This window comes from Stegodyphus dumicola, chromosome 12 (assembly GCF_044657685.1).
Source record: "Stegodyphus dumicola isolate Sdum_Otavi_A_Nest chromosome 12, ASM4465768v1".
NCBI classification, from domain to species: Eukaryota; Metazoa; Arthropoda; class Arachnida; order Araneae; family Eresidae; genus Stegodyphus; species Stegodyphus dumicola.
In genome coordinates, this window is record NC_140779.1 from 16,459,220 (window position 1) to 16,475,689 (window position 16,470).

Genomic DNA, 16,470 nt, shown 5'->3' on the forward strand with positions numbered 1-16,470 from the left:
GTAAATTTTAAAGAGTTAATAAAGGGTACTTTTAACCTTTCTCTAGTGCAGTTGCTACTATTCCAGTTTTCACACAAGTGAATCTACAAATTTTAATGAAAATTACTTAAATAAAGGGATAATATTTTTAATGAAAATATTATGATTTTCATTCCAGTGAATGAGCTAAATCATTTCGGAAATAATACCGCTGCTTTCCTAAAGTGCAGTAAAATTTATACTCACCATTTACTTCAACCTCATTCAACAGGCGGCGACACGTAGGAAATGAGCCTCGCCACGTACCTTCAACACAACGCCAAGGCACGGGTGGTTGAATGAGGGCATACATCCCAATGGGACGACATGAGAAGACTAAATATTCCTGCCCTTCATCGTCAAATTTACTTGTCACTTGAATGTGAGAGTCTGTGATATTTGGCAATCTGCAGGGCGTATTTTTTAAACCTGAAAAAGCAAAATCCTTATATTTAGATTAAGACACTTTGATTTATTTCTAATCGACTTGCTAAATATAAAAAAATTGTGAAAGATGGCTTGAATATTTGAAACAAATGAAGAAACTTTCAGCAAAGAGTTATATCATGCCTCTTGTTTACTTCAAAATATATACAAAAAAGCTTGCAGATCGTAAAGGTTTGCAGCAATTAGACTGTGGAGGCATGCCATTTGATATAACTAATCATCGTTTCGATTTCCTCACATGGATGTAGTCCAAAATTTTAGAAAATATTTTTTTAAATTGACATATGCTTTCTCTTTTACTTGAAAAGAGAGACTACATCAGAGTCGCTGATGTTTAATGCGTAAGATTGCTAAAGGACGTGTGAGGAAGTCATAGTACAAATAAAAGACTTTACATACATACAGGGTGTCCATAATTAAACTTGAAATTTGCGAGCAGTCTGTAGCAAAAACTATACAGCGGAATTGCATGAAAATTGGGCAATGACAGAATGAAATGATGCGAATTTTATCGAGGGGAGGGGAAACAATGAGTTTCAAAAACCACCCCTAGGTGACGTATCATAGCTTTATTGAGAACATATAAATAATCTACAAAATTTTACAAAACATGCTCGATGTGATGTCCACCATTGTCTGCTACCATCTGGAAGCGTAAAATCGCCATGTTCGACTGTTGAAAGCAGCATGAACTGGGGAATTTTACACATATGGCGTTCTATGCTTTCTTTAAGGACGGATAGAGATGTGATGGGATCTCAGTAGAAAATGGCCTTGAGGTATCTATCTCCACAGTCTCGAAGACTCGAGTCGGGGATTCTAGACGGTCAAGCTGTAGGAAATTGCCAGCTGATAATTCTGTCGTCACCGAAATGGCGGCGGAGGACTTGCTTCACACAACGGGCGATGTGTCGAAGAGCACCATCCTGCATAAACACTGTGGTTGTATCCCATCGCCTTGCCTGAAGAGCCGGAATAACGGATTGCTCTAATAATGAAACGTATCGTTGACAGGTGGCGGTGCATGTCACAGGCCCTGCGGCGTTGTGCTGTTCGAATTACATGAAAGCCGCACCAAACTGTTACATGCGAAGGGTGTAATAGAAAGGAATTAATGTGGGTTTGTAGAAGCCCAAATACGGCAACTGTGCGTGTTAACCGCACCTTCCATATGAAAGTGGGCCTCGTCGGTCCACAAAATGTCCCATGGCCATTGATCCTGGAGCTCAACTCGCGCAAGAAACCGCAATGCAAAAGTTTGTCGACTATCCAGATCAGCTAGTAACAGCTGCTGCTGCACTAGTGACAGTTTATAGGGATAGTAGCGTAACACCTTTTGAAGAATCTTATGAACCGTGGAACGAAGTTGGTCAACATATGTTGCAGTACGCCGAACACTAGTGCTCCCGATGGTTTGGGATTTGTCTTCCTCCACTTGCGGCGCCGCTACATCACACTTGACGAGTATGATAACGAGTATGACTGTGGTTCGCCTCTCGCATAGGGTTGCTGTGCGCGCCTAGGATTATTATGGTTACGCTATTTGCATACGCCAATAATTTACATTGCACAACGCCATCTAGTGGTGGCTTTTGAAATTAATGTTTTCCCTCGATAAAATTCCCATCATTTCATTCTGCCATTAGATAATTTTCATACAATTCTGCTGCATAATTTTTGCTACAGACCGCTCCAAATTTCAAGTTTAATTATGGACATCCCGTATATATTTTATTTTATTTTTTATTAGTCAAAAAGGATTTGAGTCCCGAAGGACTATTACTTTCGTTTTGGCATTTTGCATCGGACTCCTATAAATGTCGGTTCAATTTTCAAACTGTTGCCACAAAATGTTAAGAGTCCTGCATTATATTTGAAGGAATTAAATAATGAAAAATCTGCATAAATGTATGTATATTTCTCGCATTGTGATAAAACAACGGTATCTAGAGCCATCCAATTTTGAATGACGTAATCCTACTGCGAATATGGGCATCTGAAATCCCAAATTTGAAATCTAGAATTTGTTTTATTATCGATTATTTTGTTTATTTATTAATTTGTTTTATTATTATAAATTTTCATATTTTGTAAAACTTTAACGAATTTTTGAGTAACAAACTGAACGATTTAAAAGCGAGCAATGGCAACACTCTACGGGGTAAAAAAACCTTTTTATCTCCAGCGCGTCGAACTGTGTATCGGAAATTCTAAAGATATGGTCATTTTAAAATTATTTTGCGACATTGCTATTGAACTAAATTTTATGATTTAAGTGCAAAGAACATGACATTTAATAAATAAAAGTAGCACACAAAACGTTAAAAAAACGCCCCTTTGGACGTAATTTAAAATCTGAAGCCTATCAGATTTTTTTTGAGGGGGGTTGTTTTTTATTGTTACTTTTCTTTCTTTTTTTTTAAACATTTTTGTTTTTGTTTTGTTTGTTTTGATGTGGTTTAATGATGTATTTAGATTGATAGTAACAGTAATATTTCGAAGATAGAAGCATTCGCGCCTACCTCTAATAGCGTTTTAATTGACTGTTTATTAAAGCGTACACAATATCTCCAACAACGGCACTGCAAATCTCCCGGGCATAAAAACTAGGCCACTTGGCAATCACGGAAAGCAAAATTGCTGAAAAGGTACTAAGCCTACGATGAGCCACCGCGAAGATATTGGTCAACTGGCAGTTTATTTCAGATTATAAGATAAAAATATTATTTATTCACACACCCCGGCAGTTCTTGATCAACTTCAGTTACCTCTATTGTCATAACAACTTCAGCAGAGCTAGTGTCTTAACAACATCAGTTACCGCTAGTTTCTCAACAAATTCGTTTACCGCTAGTGTCTTAACAACTTCATTTACCGCTAATGTCTTAACAACTTCAGTTACCGCTAGTGCCTAAAAACTTCAGTTACCGCCTAGTGTCTTAACAACTTTAGTTACCACCTAGTGTCTTAACAACTTCAGTTACCGCTAGTATCTTAACAACTTCAGTTACCACTAGTGTCTCAACAACTTCAGTTACCGCTAGTGTCTAACAACTTCGGTAACAGCTAGTGTCTGAACAACTTCAATTGCCGCTAGTGTCTCAACAACTTCAGTTACCGCTAGTGTCTTAAAAACTTCGGTAACAGCTAGTGTCTCAACAACTTGAGTTGCCGCTAGTGTCTCAACAACTTCAGTTACCGCTAGTATCTTAACAACTTCTGTTACCGCTAGTGTCTGAACAACTTCAGTTACCGCTAGTGTCTGACCAACTTCAGTTACCGCTAGTGTCTGACCAACTTCAGTTACCGGCTAGTGTCTTAACAACTTCAGTTACCGCTAGTGTCTTAACAACTTCAGTTACCACTAGTGTCTCAACAACTTCAGCTACCGCTAGTGTTTAACAGCTTCGGTAACAGCTAGTGTCTGAACAACTTCAGTTGCCGCTAGTGTCCTGAATACCGAGGTAACCAAACATTACACGCATCATCAGCAAAACATAGAAACTATATATCAAGCGAAATTATTCATCATTAAGTAAATAGTTATTCAACTTTAATACACAAACAGCCAATTAAGCATATTGATGATGACTAGGAGTATATGCAGAAGTGCAATAGTCGAAGAAATGAGAAAACTACATTTGCAACAGGTTTGGGGTTTAAGATACCGAAACGTGATTTCACCAATTAACACTAAATCGTACAATGAGTAACAAATTTTCTAGTTTCCTTTAAATTTGAACAATGAAATGATTTGCACGAAAAAATAAGATATAAGAGAAGAATAACAGTTTTAATGCTTAAATTTCTATTTCTGAAGTTATAGTAAAGTCTTAAACGTAACAATTGGTAAGCCAACGCAAAATGTTCTATATATATTAAACTGAAAATAGTTCCTTTAGAGAGATTAAATTTATTCTTAATTAATTAACCGAAAAGGTTTTCATCGCAATAACGTATTCTTAAACTTTTTTAATTACGATTGAAATTAAACATTTACTTTTATATCACTATTACTTTAATTATGTTTCAAAATTAACTGACTTACAGCACTCCCTTCAAGAATAGAAAAGCTTTCTGCTTATTCCCAGAGTTTCTCTAAATAAAAACTATTTGTAAACCAATGTTTTAAAGTATTCATGAAGAATTTTTGTCTGCCGTTTATAATTTACGAATTACTGGCCTTTTTATTACTTAGCTACAAGTTTTAAAAGAAAGGAAAACTGTATTTGTAGTCTCATAATGATCCTTAATCATAATTTTGCAGAATAAAAAATTAGAAAACTGAATTACGTTTAAAATTATAATCTATGTTTTGAAGTTCTTTTGGAATGAACATTTTGAATCGCATTTGATTATTTAACCGTTTATTTCAAAAATTATTTTATATTTTGGGAAAAGAGTTTGGAACGTTTTGTTAGATTTCTTTATGCATGATTAAACATCTTACATTAAATTTACAAAAATGTTTTAATTTTTTTCATTTTTTAAAAATTTTAAACTGGGACTTTTGACATAATTTTATCCATATAAAGTGATACAAGCAATGAATAGGCTTGATGAAAAGGAAGAAAATCAATTTTTAACCTACTTAATCATTTTAATTAGAATCAAATTATCCGTTGGAGCAGGATAATTCTTTTTTAATATATAAAAATATCATTCATTGTGGAAATCATGAAAAATAAATTCTTCCTTTCGTTTACGTTGAGGAAATTTTGCATAAGGAGCATTGAGATGGTGACTTTGATTTAATTTGTTTCGATGAACATAATTCACAAAGTCCTCCGGATTTAATAAAAACGGGCCAGGGTGCTCGTTTATTTTGTTTTATAATATCGTCAGATACCGAAAATTCGGTAATCTTGCGTTTCGGTGTAGGTATCTCAAAGAGTTCAGTGGAGAAGCCTCGTCTTCCTCGTTTCTTGAGAAAAATAGATGACACTGGACACAAGAGAGTGGCAGTGTAGCACTAGGGGGCTTGGGGCAAAGAGCCTACCCCTTATCGAAGAATAAGTATTTTTAGAATTAAACAACAAAAGATAATTACTATAAAGATAGTAAATCTTGTAAGGATCTTAAGTTTTACTAACGTTTATTCTATTTTAAAACTTTACTATCATCTACTATTATCTACTATATTCCACTTCCGCCCACGATAAACGCGTTACCTTGTTTATGCAAATTGTACTTGCTAACGCTTAAGTATTTAAGTTGTGACTTTTTGCCAAGAGCAGAGTTAGATGGAGAGAAAGTGAGCCGCCTTGCCACTGCATTTCACACGAGCTTGCCATCAGTTGCTGTCTGCCTTTAAGGCCAGAGGTTTTATTCCTCTCGAAAGCTAAAGAAGACGTATTGTAGCTTTCCGCAGTTTGCGTACTACATACGTAGTTAATTTAAAAGGCCAGTCTTAGTGTTAATCATTTGTGTAAAGTGTTCAAAGTTAGCTCTTATTTAAATTTTAGTTAGTCAGTAGTTCTTATAATTTTTACGTTGAGACTGCAAGTGGTTGGTCTTTGTACCCGAAGTGTGGAAGCGTCTGTAATATTGCAGAAAATAAAGGGTAATTTAGCCCTTCTCATCTTGTCATCCTTGCTACATTCCATAGGACATAGTTTGTAGTCAAACTCACTGTCTAGTCAGGACACGTCATGTTCGCCAAACATATTAGAAGGAACAGTAGTCCTGGGAATCTACGCGCATATATGTACATAAACTTTTTTCGAAAGATTTTTTTAAGTGGTTTATAAGATTGATTATAGCAGGGGTTCCCTAGCTTTTTGTCCCTAGAGCACATTATAGAATATCTGTTCGAAGGCGGGCACCATTTACTTTTTCAAGGAGAATATATAGTTGGATAAAGTCAATAACTACATGAACATAAAAAAAGAGATCGGTCACATTTTGCTTTGTGCTGGTATCTGTGTTGGACGCAATGAGAAAACCTTCAAATAGAATTTTATTTAAAACTAAAACATTTTTATTGTGATCGCACAGAGGCGGGCACACCTAAAACGATCTGTGGGCGCTATAGTGCACGCGGGCATACGGTTGGGAACCCCTGGATTATAGTAAGCAAATAAGGAGGGGACTATGTGAGAATTAAGAAGGCTGAAGCGTACGAAAGCTCATAAAGACTTAAAAATGCCATCTGGAAAGCTGAAAAAGGAGCTGTAGAGGTGGTGTCAACCTGTTAAAAAGAACATAAGACATATATATAGAGAACATAAAGTGTGAATCCCAGGTGCGCTATGAAGGAAATTTGGTTGTAGTATACATGTAAACTTAGTGCATTAAGTTACAGAGAAAATAAGCAGATTATTAGGTAAAATACATAGTTTATACAAACTTTAGTCGAGTTGGTTGCTTAGAATGGCCATAGGCCGTTTGCTGTGGCACGGATCATCGATATCGTAGTCATTAAACCCTCATACCGGGTTTTTGATATTTTTTAGATTATTATGAAATTTTCGGGCAATATGGCACTAGAGTTGTTTAAGTTGTTCAATACGAAGTTCTTCATGAATTTTCTAGTTTCTCACATATCATGGAGAATTCGTGATACTTCTTAGCACAAAATTTCGTGCCATTTGAAGTCCTTTCCTAGCAGATTTGTTTGAGTAGGTCCATACCGGGCAGGCATAACAAAGTATGGGTCGCAACATGGATTTATAAACGAGTAACCTGTTATCTACAGAAAAGACACTGTTTAGAGATATTAAGGGGTAGAATGTATGTTGACTTATTCGAAACTTTTTAAGGATAGATGTAATGTGTGAGATGACACTATAGTGAGTCCTTGCGTCACTCGCCTTTTGCACTGAAGCAATGGCAACTTCTCCATAGAATTTGAATTGGGAGAAGAAGCAAAGATTCAACGACATAGCAACGCCACGGAGAAAAATTGAGTCGAAAATGTGTAAGACATGGACAAACTTTACGGGCGTCAAGACAGGCCTTGAAATTCATCTGTGAATTCGAACCAAACGCGCCAGCAACATCGGAGAAGTGCTAGAGCGCTATAATGAATGATTTAGAAACGTGAATTCTGTACACAAAACTTTTAATTCCTACTTCTTTAATGCTAGAAATAGCTTTAACCCTCTCGCTGCGCATCCTGCGATTTCCACAGTCAACGTAAAAGTAGCAAAATTTGCGCAACCCGCGATTTCCACGGGCAACGTAAAAGTATCAAAATTTGCGCAACCCGTGATTTCCACGGGCAACGTAAAAGTATCAAAATTTGCGCAACCCGTGATTTCCACGGGCAACGTAAAAGTATCAAAATTTGCGCAACCCGTGATTTCCACGGGCAACGTAAAAGTAGCAAAATTTGCGTAACTCGCGATTTCCACGGGGATGAATTTTCGCCGTCTATTTAACTGTGCAACCCGTTCTTTCCTCGTTCAAGGTTTCCTTTCGGCTTTTCTGTGATGTTTAATTGTTTATTTAGATGTGGACTAACAGATGCCGTTAGTTGCCCACATTTCTGCCAAATATACAAGAATACGTAATATAGCATTTTGCGCGCGCTTTTCAGAGCTCAGAAATGTATGGCACGAAGCGTTTCGCGAATGATATAACCTATATTTCCGACACTGATAGTAGTTCTGACTCTGATTCTGACTGTCAAGTATATTGAAGATAGTTATAGTGAAACTGATGAGAATTTCTCGGATTCCTCTGAAGATAGTGATAAATCTGAAAATTCAGTTTCTATTGAAAACGTTCCACAGTAGTGCAAAATTGATATGCAAAATATTACATTATGCAAATATTTTCATTAGCATACATGTTTTACCTTTGTATTTTATAAAATAAATCATAATTTAAGCAATATTAATTTTCAAAATTTTCTTTTTATATCATTATGCTTCAATTTCAGTATTCTGACAACCTTTTTCTGTGATCTAATTCTATATTGAAAAAAAAAAAACCTCTTTTACAAAAAAAATTTTGTATATATTAACTCTGAAATATATGTAGATTTGAAATATGTAATAAAAAAATACGCAATTTTTAAACCTATTTTGATAAAAAAAAAGTATGCAGAAAAAAAAAAAACTTCTTTTATAAAAGAAATTTTGTATATTTTAACTCTGAAATATATGTAGATTTGAAATATGTAATAAAAAAATACGCAATTTTTGAACCTATTTTGATGAAAAAAAAGTATGCAGCGAGAGGGTTAAGTTCGAGAGGGTTAAGAGGCTTTAATTTCGTTAATAACCCATGACATGAGACATGAGAAGGTAATAAAATAATCGCATGCATTGAAAGACTAAATAGAAAATGAATTGGAACATTTTATTTTAAAATTATAACCCAGACTATTCAAGAAATCAGAAACATTTGAAAGTATCTCAGTATTGAGTTTTCTTATGCAATGCAGATTCTATGTCTTACTTTTAAGAAAGGCTGCTCAAAATTTCTAAAAATCAAACTTCATCAAATCCATCAGTTTTCATCATACTAATATTGTTAGGCACAAAACGGACAAACCTCCTCCTGATAACAACAAAATAACGTCTAGAAGCAGTTCCAAATATGCTCCTATCTTAAAACCTAAATCTTATTCCGAAACAGTTAAAAACACTAATTCGAATAAAAATTTTATCGAATTCCTTTGCACAATGAGGAGCTCGAAAATATTTTCGGAAGCACTAAATTAATCCTAAGTTGCACTTTTATTAATAAGAACTTGCGGTGATTTTTCCCTATGTCTTAATTTTGATTGCATTTCTGACGCTTCGCCAGCTGAGAGGTCACTCAAAACCTAGCAGTCAAGGACGCAGTCTGTATGTGGGAGAGTGACCACTGCGAAGGCTTACTGCTCTCTTTGCCTTCCGCTACACTTCACGATGTTTTTTACTTTTTTAATAGCAATAAATATTACATCTGGGAATTTATTTATGGAAATATATTACCACAGGTATTTAGAATTGAAAGCATAATTTAATACAGAAAATTATTAAAGATTAAATATTAGAAATATTAAAGAAATAGGAATCATTTATCAAATAGTTAAAAAAATTCGTCTGTTAAATAAAAAAAAGAATCGTATATAAATAAGAGCAAAAACTAATTTTCAAATAGCAGATTTATGCTTCGTACTTCACTAGCATTTCAAGTAGAATGAATGTCGCCAGCATCCTGCGCGTTTGCTTCAGTGCATACTGACTTCGATTCGAAAGTCGCCTGAAGCGAGCGAGGCTGGTTTACATTATGTCTACGAAAGCTTACCTTCTTCCCGTACCTTTTGGTTTCTCTACCAGTCACAATACACTCTATGTGAATGTGGTGTTGAAAATGTGACTTCCTAATCTGGTGTGATACTAAGAGTATCAAATATAAATCATGTCTGCATAAAATTTGCTAGCCTGAAAATTAGTGGAGTACATTGCGTTGCCAATTTAATAATAGGAATACAAAAATGGTTGACTTACCCAATAACCCCCATGCATGAGACTTGTAGAATCATTTAATCACACATTTATTTCATTAAAAAAAGCTTCTCTTGAATATTAATATATAACACATAATACGAAAATCATCATGAAGATCTTAGAAACACAAAACTGATATGTGAAACATGCGTGTCACGAGTACCGTCTATTTTGCAAATAGAGAATCCGACTTATTAATCTAAGAACATCGGTGGTACAGTGCTCAATACTGATTTCTAATTTCACTATTTTATGTGAAGTGGTTGTATTCTAAACGAAAGGACCCTTCTTTATCATACATTTCTATTCTTTGAGCATACGGTCGGCTTCTCTCGAGGTTGACGAAACAGGTCTACACATATTGGGAACTGCACAGTTCAGACATTCGATGTAGGTTTACCTTTGGTCTCGCATCACGACAGATTAATTTCCATCCAAAATACTTATCACTAAATCGTGCACTTTTTAGAAAATGGAACATATCTTCCCATCACACTCAGGGAAAAATAAAATAGCAGAGAGACGTGAGTGATGCTCCGTAATACGAGGACGAGATGTGTGAGGCCGAAAGGCCCCACACACTCGGTTGAAACGTCGTCAGCAGAAACAAAGATCGAAAAACCAGTCTGTCCAGTTTTTATGCATGCGGCGCACGTGGCAGTCCAGCAATTATGATTGCAGTAGCGATGAAGATAAACTGAACGGCGTGAGAATTTTATGTTCTCACATTACAAGAGTGATTTCCGAAACTGAAGAAAAAAAGAGGGATGGTGCCACTTTTTTTCCTATTTCTGTCGCACAAAGATTGCAACATATCACTCTTGTCAACACCACCATGTGATTATTGTAGTCCCTCAATACTGCAAGAGCAATAACATCGAGTTGGAATCGTCCTTTTGAGGTCTTTGAACGGTTCATGTCTTGATTCGATGGCAATTTGACAGAAGGAATGAAGATTGACTGTCTCTCCATCCAAAATCCCTTAATCTGCAACACTGAAGTCAAAATCTCCACTTTTCAAAGTCTTGGACCAGAAACAGCACCAACTTGGACCAGAAACAGCACCATCTTGGACCAGAAACAGCAAATCTTTACGATTGCTTCTTACTGTGTCACATGCACTTATTCCAACAGATGTTAGATACTCGGAAAGTTCAGTTAACAGAAAAAAATGAGAATATTTCAAAAAATTAGAAAAATTAGAAAAAATTCAAAAAATTAGTCTGTTAAATAAAAAAAGAATCGTATATAAATAAGAGCAAAAACTAATTTTCAAATAGCAGATTTATGCTTCATACTTAACTAGCATTTCAAGTAGAATGAATTTCGCCAGCATCCTGCGCGTTTGCTTCAATGCATACTGACTTCGATTCGAAAGTCGCCTGAAGCGAACGAGGCTGGTTTACATTATGTCTACGAAAGCTTGCCTTCTTCCTGTACTCTTTGGTTTCTCTACCAGTCACAATACACACTATGTGAATAAAAAGAGTGATTTCCAAAACTGAATTAAAAAAGAGGGGTGGTGCCACTTTTTTTTTCCTATTTCTGTTGTACAAAGATTTCAACATATCACTCTTGTCAACACCACCATGAGATTATCGTAGTCCCTCAATACTACAAGAGCTATGACATCGAGTTGGCATCGTCCTTTTGAGGTCTTGGAACGGTTCATGTCTTGATTCGATGGCAATTTGACAGAAAGAATGAAGATAGACTGTCTCTCCATCCGAAATCCCTTAATCTGCAACACTGAAGTCAAAAATTTCCACTTTTCAAAGTCTTGGACCAGAAACAGCACCATCTTGGACCAGAAACAGCAAATCTTTACGATTGCTTATTACTGTGTCACATGCACTTATTACAACAGATGTTAGATACTCGAAAAGTTCAGTGAACAGAAAAAAAGTGAAAATATTAGTCGAAAATGTAAATACAAAACGTATGAATGAAAAATAAAATGAAAAAAATATGATAATTTATTGTAAAAATTAAGCTTGATATTGTAAGAAAAAAATTACCAAATAAAAAAGAATCAATAAAGCCTAAATATACAATGCTTATTAATGCAAGGCATCAGAGTCTCAGGGGTACTTTGCAATCCGGCAAAAAAAAAGTATATTTATATACTATGTGAAGACAGAACAAAATTAAATCGCCACAAATTATAATATGCAAATACTTCTATGAAGACGAAAAATAAAAACTAAATTTAAATGATAGTCCTTGATAGTTTAAAATGATAGTCTATGTTTTGAAGTTCTTTTGGAATGAAAGTTTTGGATCGCATTTGATTATTTAACGTAAGGCAAAGCACACGGGTGTCGTCTTCACTTCAGGTTTGGCAGAAAACATTCCATGGAAATGAATTTTTAATTTTTTTTAATTAGACTGAATGAGGTTCATAAAATATGTATATTTATGTTTGCAAAATAAGACGATTTCGCACATTTTAGCTTATAACTCGGAAAATAATGAACCGATTTTCAAAATTTAAGGAGTCGTAAATTATATATGCAAATTCTTATACGACGCTGAATATTAAAAGGAAATTTTAACACTTTCCCAAGCGACACCTATAATAAAATACTGAAACTTAGTCCATTCCCCATTTTAAATGTATGCTTTATAAAACATTCCTTTCTAAATTAACATAATTAAATATTCATTAAAATTTCGTAATTTAGAAGTCATATTCATTAAACTTTCAAACTCTATCCTTCGCCTGTCTTGAAAGATTTCATATATTTTGAATAGGAACTAGAGAAGTATATTCCTGCTTAAAACGCTTAGTTTTAGAATAGTAAAATATTTAACTTAACTTTAATAATAATTTAAATAGTTAATGTTTCCTTAAATACAAGTATGAGATTTTACATATTTTGAGAAGGAGCTAAAGATAAAATTTTAAATAGTTATGTTACATTTTAAATTCGGTTAGTAAAAAATTATTATAATAATATTACCTTCACTTATATCATTAAGCTAGAAATGTCTGGCGTTATTTAAAATTTTGAATGAAAAGGGAATTTTGTTAGATTGTTTGGAATATGAATCATGCATTGCTTAAATATGAGCATATTTACCTCCAATTCTCAGCCTAGATATATCTAAATCAATGTCTTCTTCTCCATCTTCCTTCTTCCAAAGTGTCGTGTCATGAGATTGAGCTGTTTGCTGCTTTAGCTCTTCTATTTCTGCGGCTAAGAAGGCTAGTGCATTTCGCCATTCTTCTGTTAAATTTTGGATCTTTGATTCCGTATCTATAGATAGAAAATATTGTTTAAAATGTTACGTTCTATGATATTGTTTCTACTTAGAGCAAAAGAATGAATTTAAAAAGTTATTAAAGTGCTGTAAACTGCTCTTGCAGTATTAAGTAAATAATATATATATATATATATATATATGTAATAATAAAATTCCATAGTCAAAAATACACTTAAAATTCTAACTGTATGTTCTTTTCATTTTTTAATGGCGACGGTCTCTTATTTGAAAGTACGTGGAATTAAATCCACAGCCCCGAAGTCAAGTTGTTTTTCCCGCCTTTTCTACACGTACAGTTATAGAATGTTCTGGAGATATTTAAAGCGACTTGGAATGGCTGACGTTATTTCTTGGAAGCTCCGCCTTTCCAGAGGCTATAAAAGGACTCTCAAAGGAATATCGGTGTCTTTTCTTTAATGTAACGATGCAGTAAACTTCATACAAAAAGTTATTAGTAATTCTTTTTTATTTACTCCGGAAATAGGATTTTTGTAACTGCTATTTCTCCCGACCAATAATAAATGGATCCTGTTTTTTAAACTTATCGTCTGATAATTTAAACTACGGCTATACTTCTTCACCAATCTATTTATTCCGGACTAAAGCTGGTACGTCTCATACATATATATGTATATATATAAAACTAATTAAAGTAAAAATGACAAACGATAATATATATATATAAAGAAAAGGAAAGTAGGACGATTTTCTTTTACATTCTGGTGTACAAAAAATTTATATTTAAAATTTTTTTTATTAGCCCAAATGGGCGTTAACCCAGAAGGGTTATTAATTTCGTTTTGGCATTTTGTATTGGATCACTATACAAGTCTGAATTACTTTTCAAATTGTTGCCGCCGAATATTACAGCCCTGCATTACATTTAAAGAAATTAAATAATGAAGAACCTGCATGAATATATGTATATTTCTTGCATTGTGAAAAATCAACGGCACCTAGAGGCACCAAATTCTGAATAACATTGTCCTCTACTTGAATAAGAGCACATGTAAGCATAAATTTGGAATTTGTTTCATTATCTATTTCATATTTTGTAAAACGTTAGCGAATGTTTTATTAACTAACTCAACGATTTCGAAATATTCCATAACATTAACAGCGCGATCATCTTCAAGCACGGATATTTTATGCACGGGATTTCTTTACATTTCTTAATGGTATTATGTTGGTAACATAGAACGAAAAGACGTTACAATGTCTAACGGTATTTTGCGTCAAATGACTTTGAATGTTTTTATCAAATCCCGTTTTGTACCCCCGTCAAAAACTCCTCTTTGGGCGTAATATAAAATCTGAAAGCTTTCAGATTTTTTTTGTCTGTTTTGTTTTGCTTTTTTCGTCGGCTCATTTAATTATATTTAAACTCTTCCAATCAAAAATAATATAAACAAGATAGGCTATAGGCACTTTTGTTAGAGGCATTATTAATAAAAGAAATCTTATATGATTGCAACAAGGTAGTTTGTTTTTTATCTTTTTTTATCTTTTTTTTTTTTTTTTTTTTTTTTTAATTTTTTAATTTTCTAATTTTGTACTTTTAGGAATTGGTACTTAAAAGACTTAGTTGATTGAAATTAATGTTAACTTCAAATTGTAATTCCTAGTTTTTACTTAATTGGCATTTTTGATAGGAGTATTCCCATTTTATTTATTTGATTATTATGTACATGTACATGTTTATAATAAAGTAATAGAGAATGCGTACTAAAAATAATAAAAATTGAAATCAAATGAAATTAGTCTTATTTTTGTTTTAGGCATTGTTCTGTATGACTGTTATGTTTATTTTTGAATACAGTTGTAATTATTAGTTTGTCCGTCCGTCGGGGAATTATCTCACGTATCTGAAAACATAAGGTGTAATTCGAATATTCTAAAACTGAACTAGAAATGTAAATTTGAAAAGGAATTTGTTCAAGTACGCGAGATGATGGAACACGCTTTTTTTTAATTCTTAATGGTTGTATGGTTCCAATTCTCACTGATATGTCAGGATCTTTCTACCAAATCAGGAATAATTCTTTTTTTTTTATTCTTTTCTGATACATTTTAATTGAAAATTCCAGTCTATTTATTTACAAATTACAATTAATTATTACCACAATTGTGCAGATTTTCTTTCTAAATTACATTTCGAATTTCTTAGGAGATAATTTCCTTTACATTCTCTATTACTTTACTAAATCAATATTATCTTTGCAGCAACAGGGCAGGATTTTACTTTAATTTACTGTAATGTAGGATTCGATATGTAAAAAACCATCCAAAATGTTAAAATCAGCAATGAATTATCCAAGTTTGCTAACCTGGAGCCAAACGATGAGCTAAGTAATATACAAGCCGCCAACTAATACATTAAAACCGTCCACGATAGATTATTATTGTTCAAGTGTTCCACCCTAAGGCACTACACAGAAGAAAGGGATGCCTTCCAGGAGGACTTTCTAATGGAAACTGGCTTGAACAGTTTCCACTAGGAAAAAAAAAAAAAAAAAAAAAAAAAAAAAAAAAAAAACAGAGATACAGAGATGCACAAGGAGATTTTATAGCATAGTATAAAAATAGTCTGAAGAGGGAGGTGTTATAGCAGTCCCATATACAGAATTTCAACATTATGCTACTAATCGTTTCTGAGTTATGCGAGACGTACGTACGGTAGGACATACGTACAGACGTTACAGAAAATTCCATATTGAATCCATTTCATGGTCCGTTTGGAATTAAGAGCCCTTTATCCTGTCCGTGAGTGAGCGCCACCAAGGAAGACCACTGAGCTGGCCTTAGCCTCACAGTGTGTTATATTCCTAGCAGAAACCATCTACTCTTTGTTCCACCCTGCTCCGGGAACGAAGCCGAATAGACGGCTAAGAGCCTCATAAAGTCTACATGTAAGCTTGAATATTGTTATTCCAGGAAAGAGTATGCTGTTAGGGACTACTTAAAAGTAAGCAAAGAAGCAATCAAAAGACTGTGGAGAATGCTGTTAGAATAGACAGAAACTTGTGTTAGATAAAGTAAAGAAAGGAGGAGTCTGCCTGAAAAATTAACTGCCGTGGGTTTTCTGGACTTGCTAAATGTCTGCATGCGGATGCTAATCCTGACACAATTGTCAGATATTTATTGGGCTTTTGTAAAGACGTAACCTATTAAATTATTGCACATAGTAAACTGTAAGAACATGTAAAAGATTGTGTACCTGTTATCACCAAATAACCAAATTCCTCCATAATTTAGTTCTTTGCACAAACTTAAACTGGAGTTATTTTACAAA

General features: G+C 34.1%; 1 protein-coding gene across 4 annotated transcripts in view; it reads right to left on the reverse strand.

The window, feature by feature from the left end:
- Positions 1-16,470, reverse strand: part of LOC118200977 (uncharacterized) — a 176,589-nt gene that overhangs the window by 100,923 nt on the left and 59,196 nt on the right. For all 4 annotated transcript variants that reach the window (XM_085827498.1, XM_085827497.1, XM_085827496.1 and 1 more), the window contains exons 6-7: positions 12,995-13,171; positions 226-447 (exon numbers count right to left, since the gene is read on the reverse strand). In XM_085827498.1, coding sequence (XP_085683624.1) covers positions 226-447; positions 12,995-13,171 — 399 coding nt within the window. The remainder of the gene's footprint in view (positions 1-225; positions 448-12,994; positions 13,172-16,470) is intronic.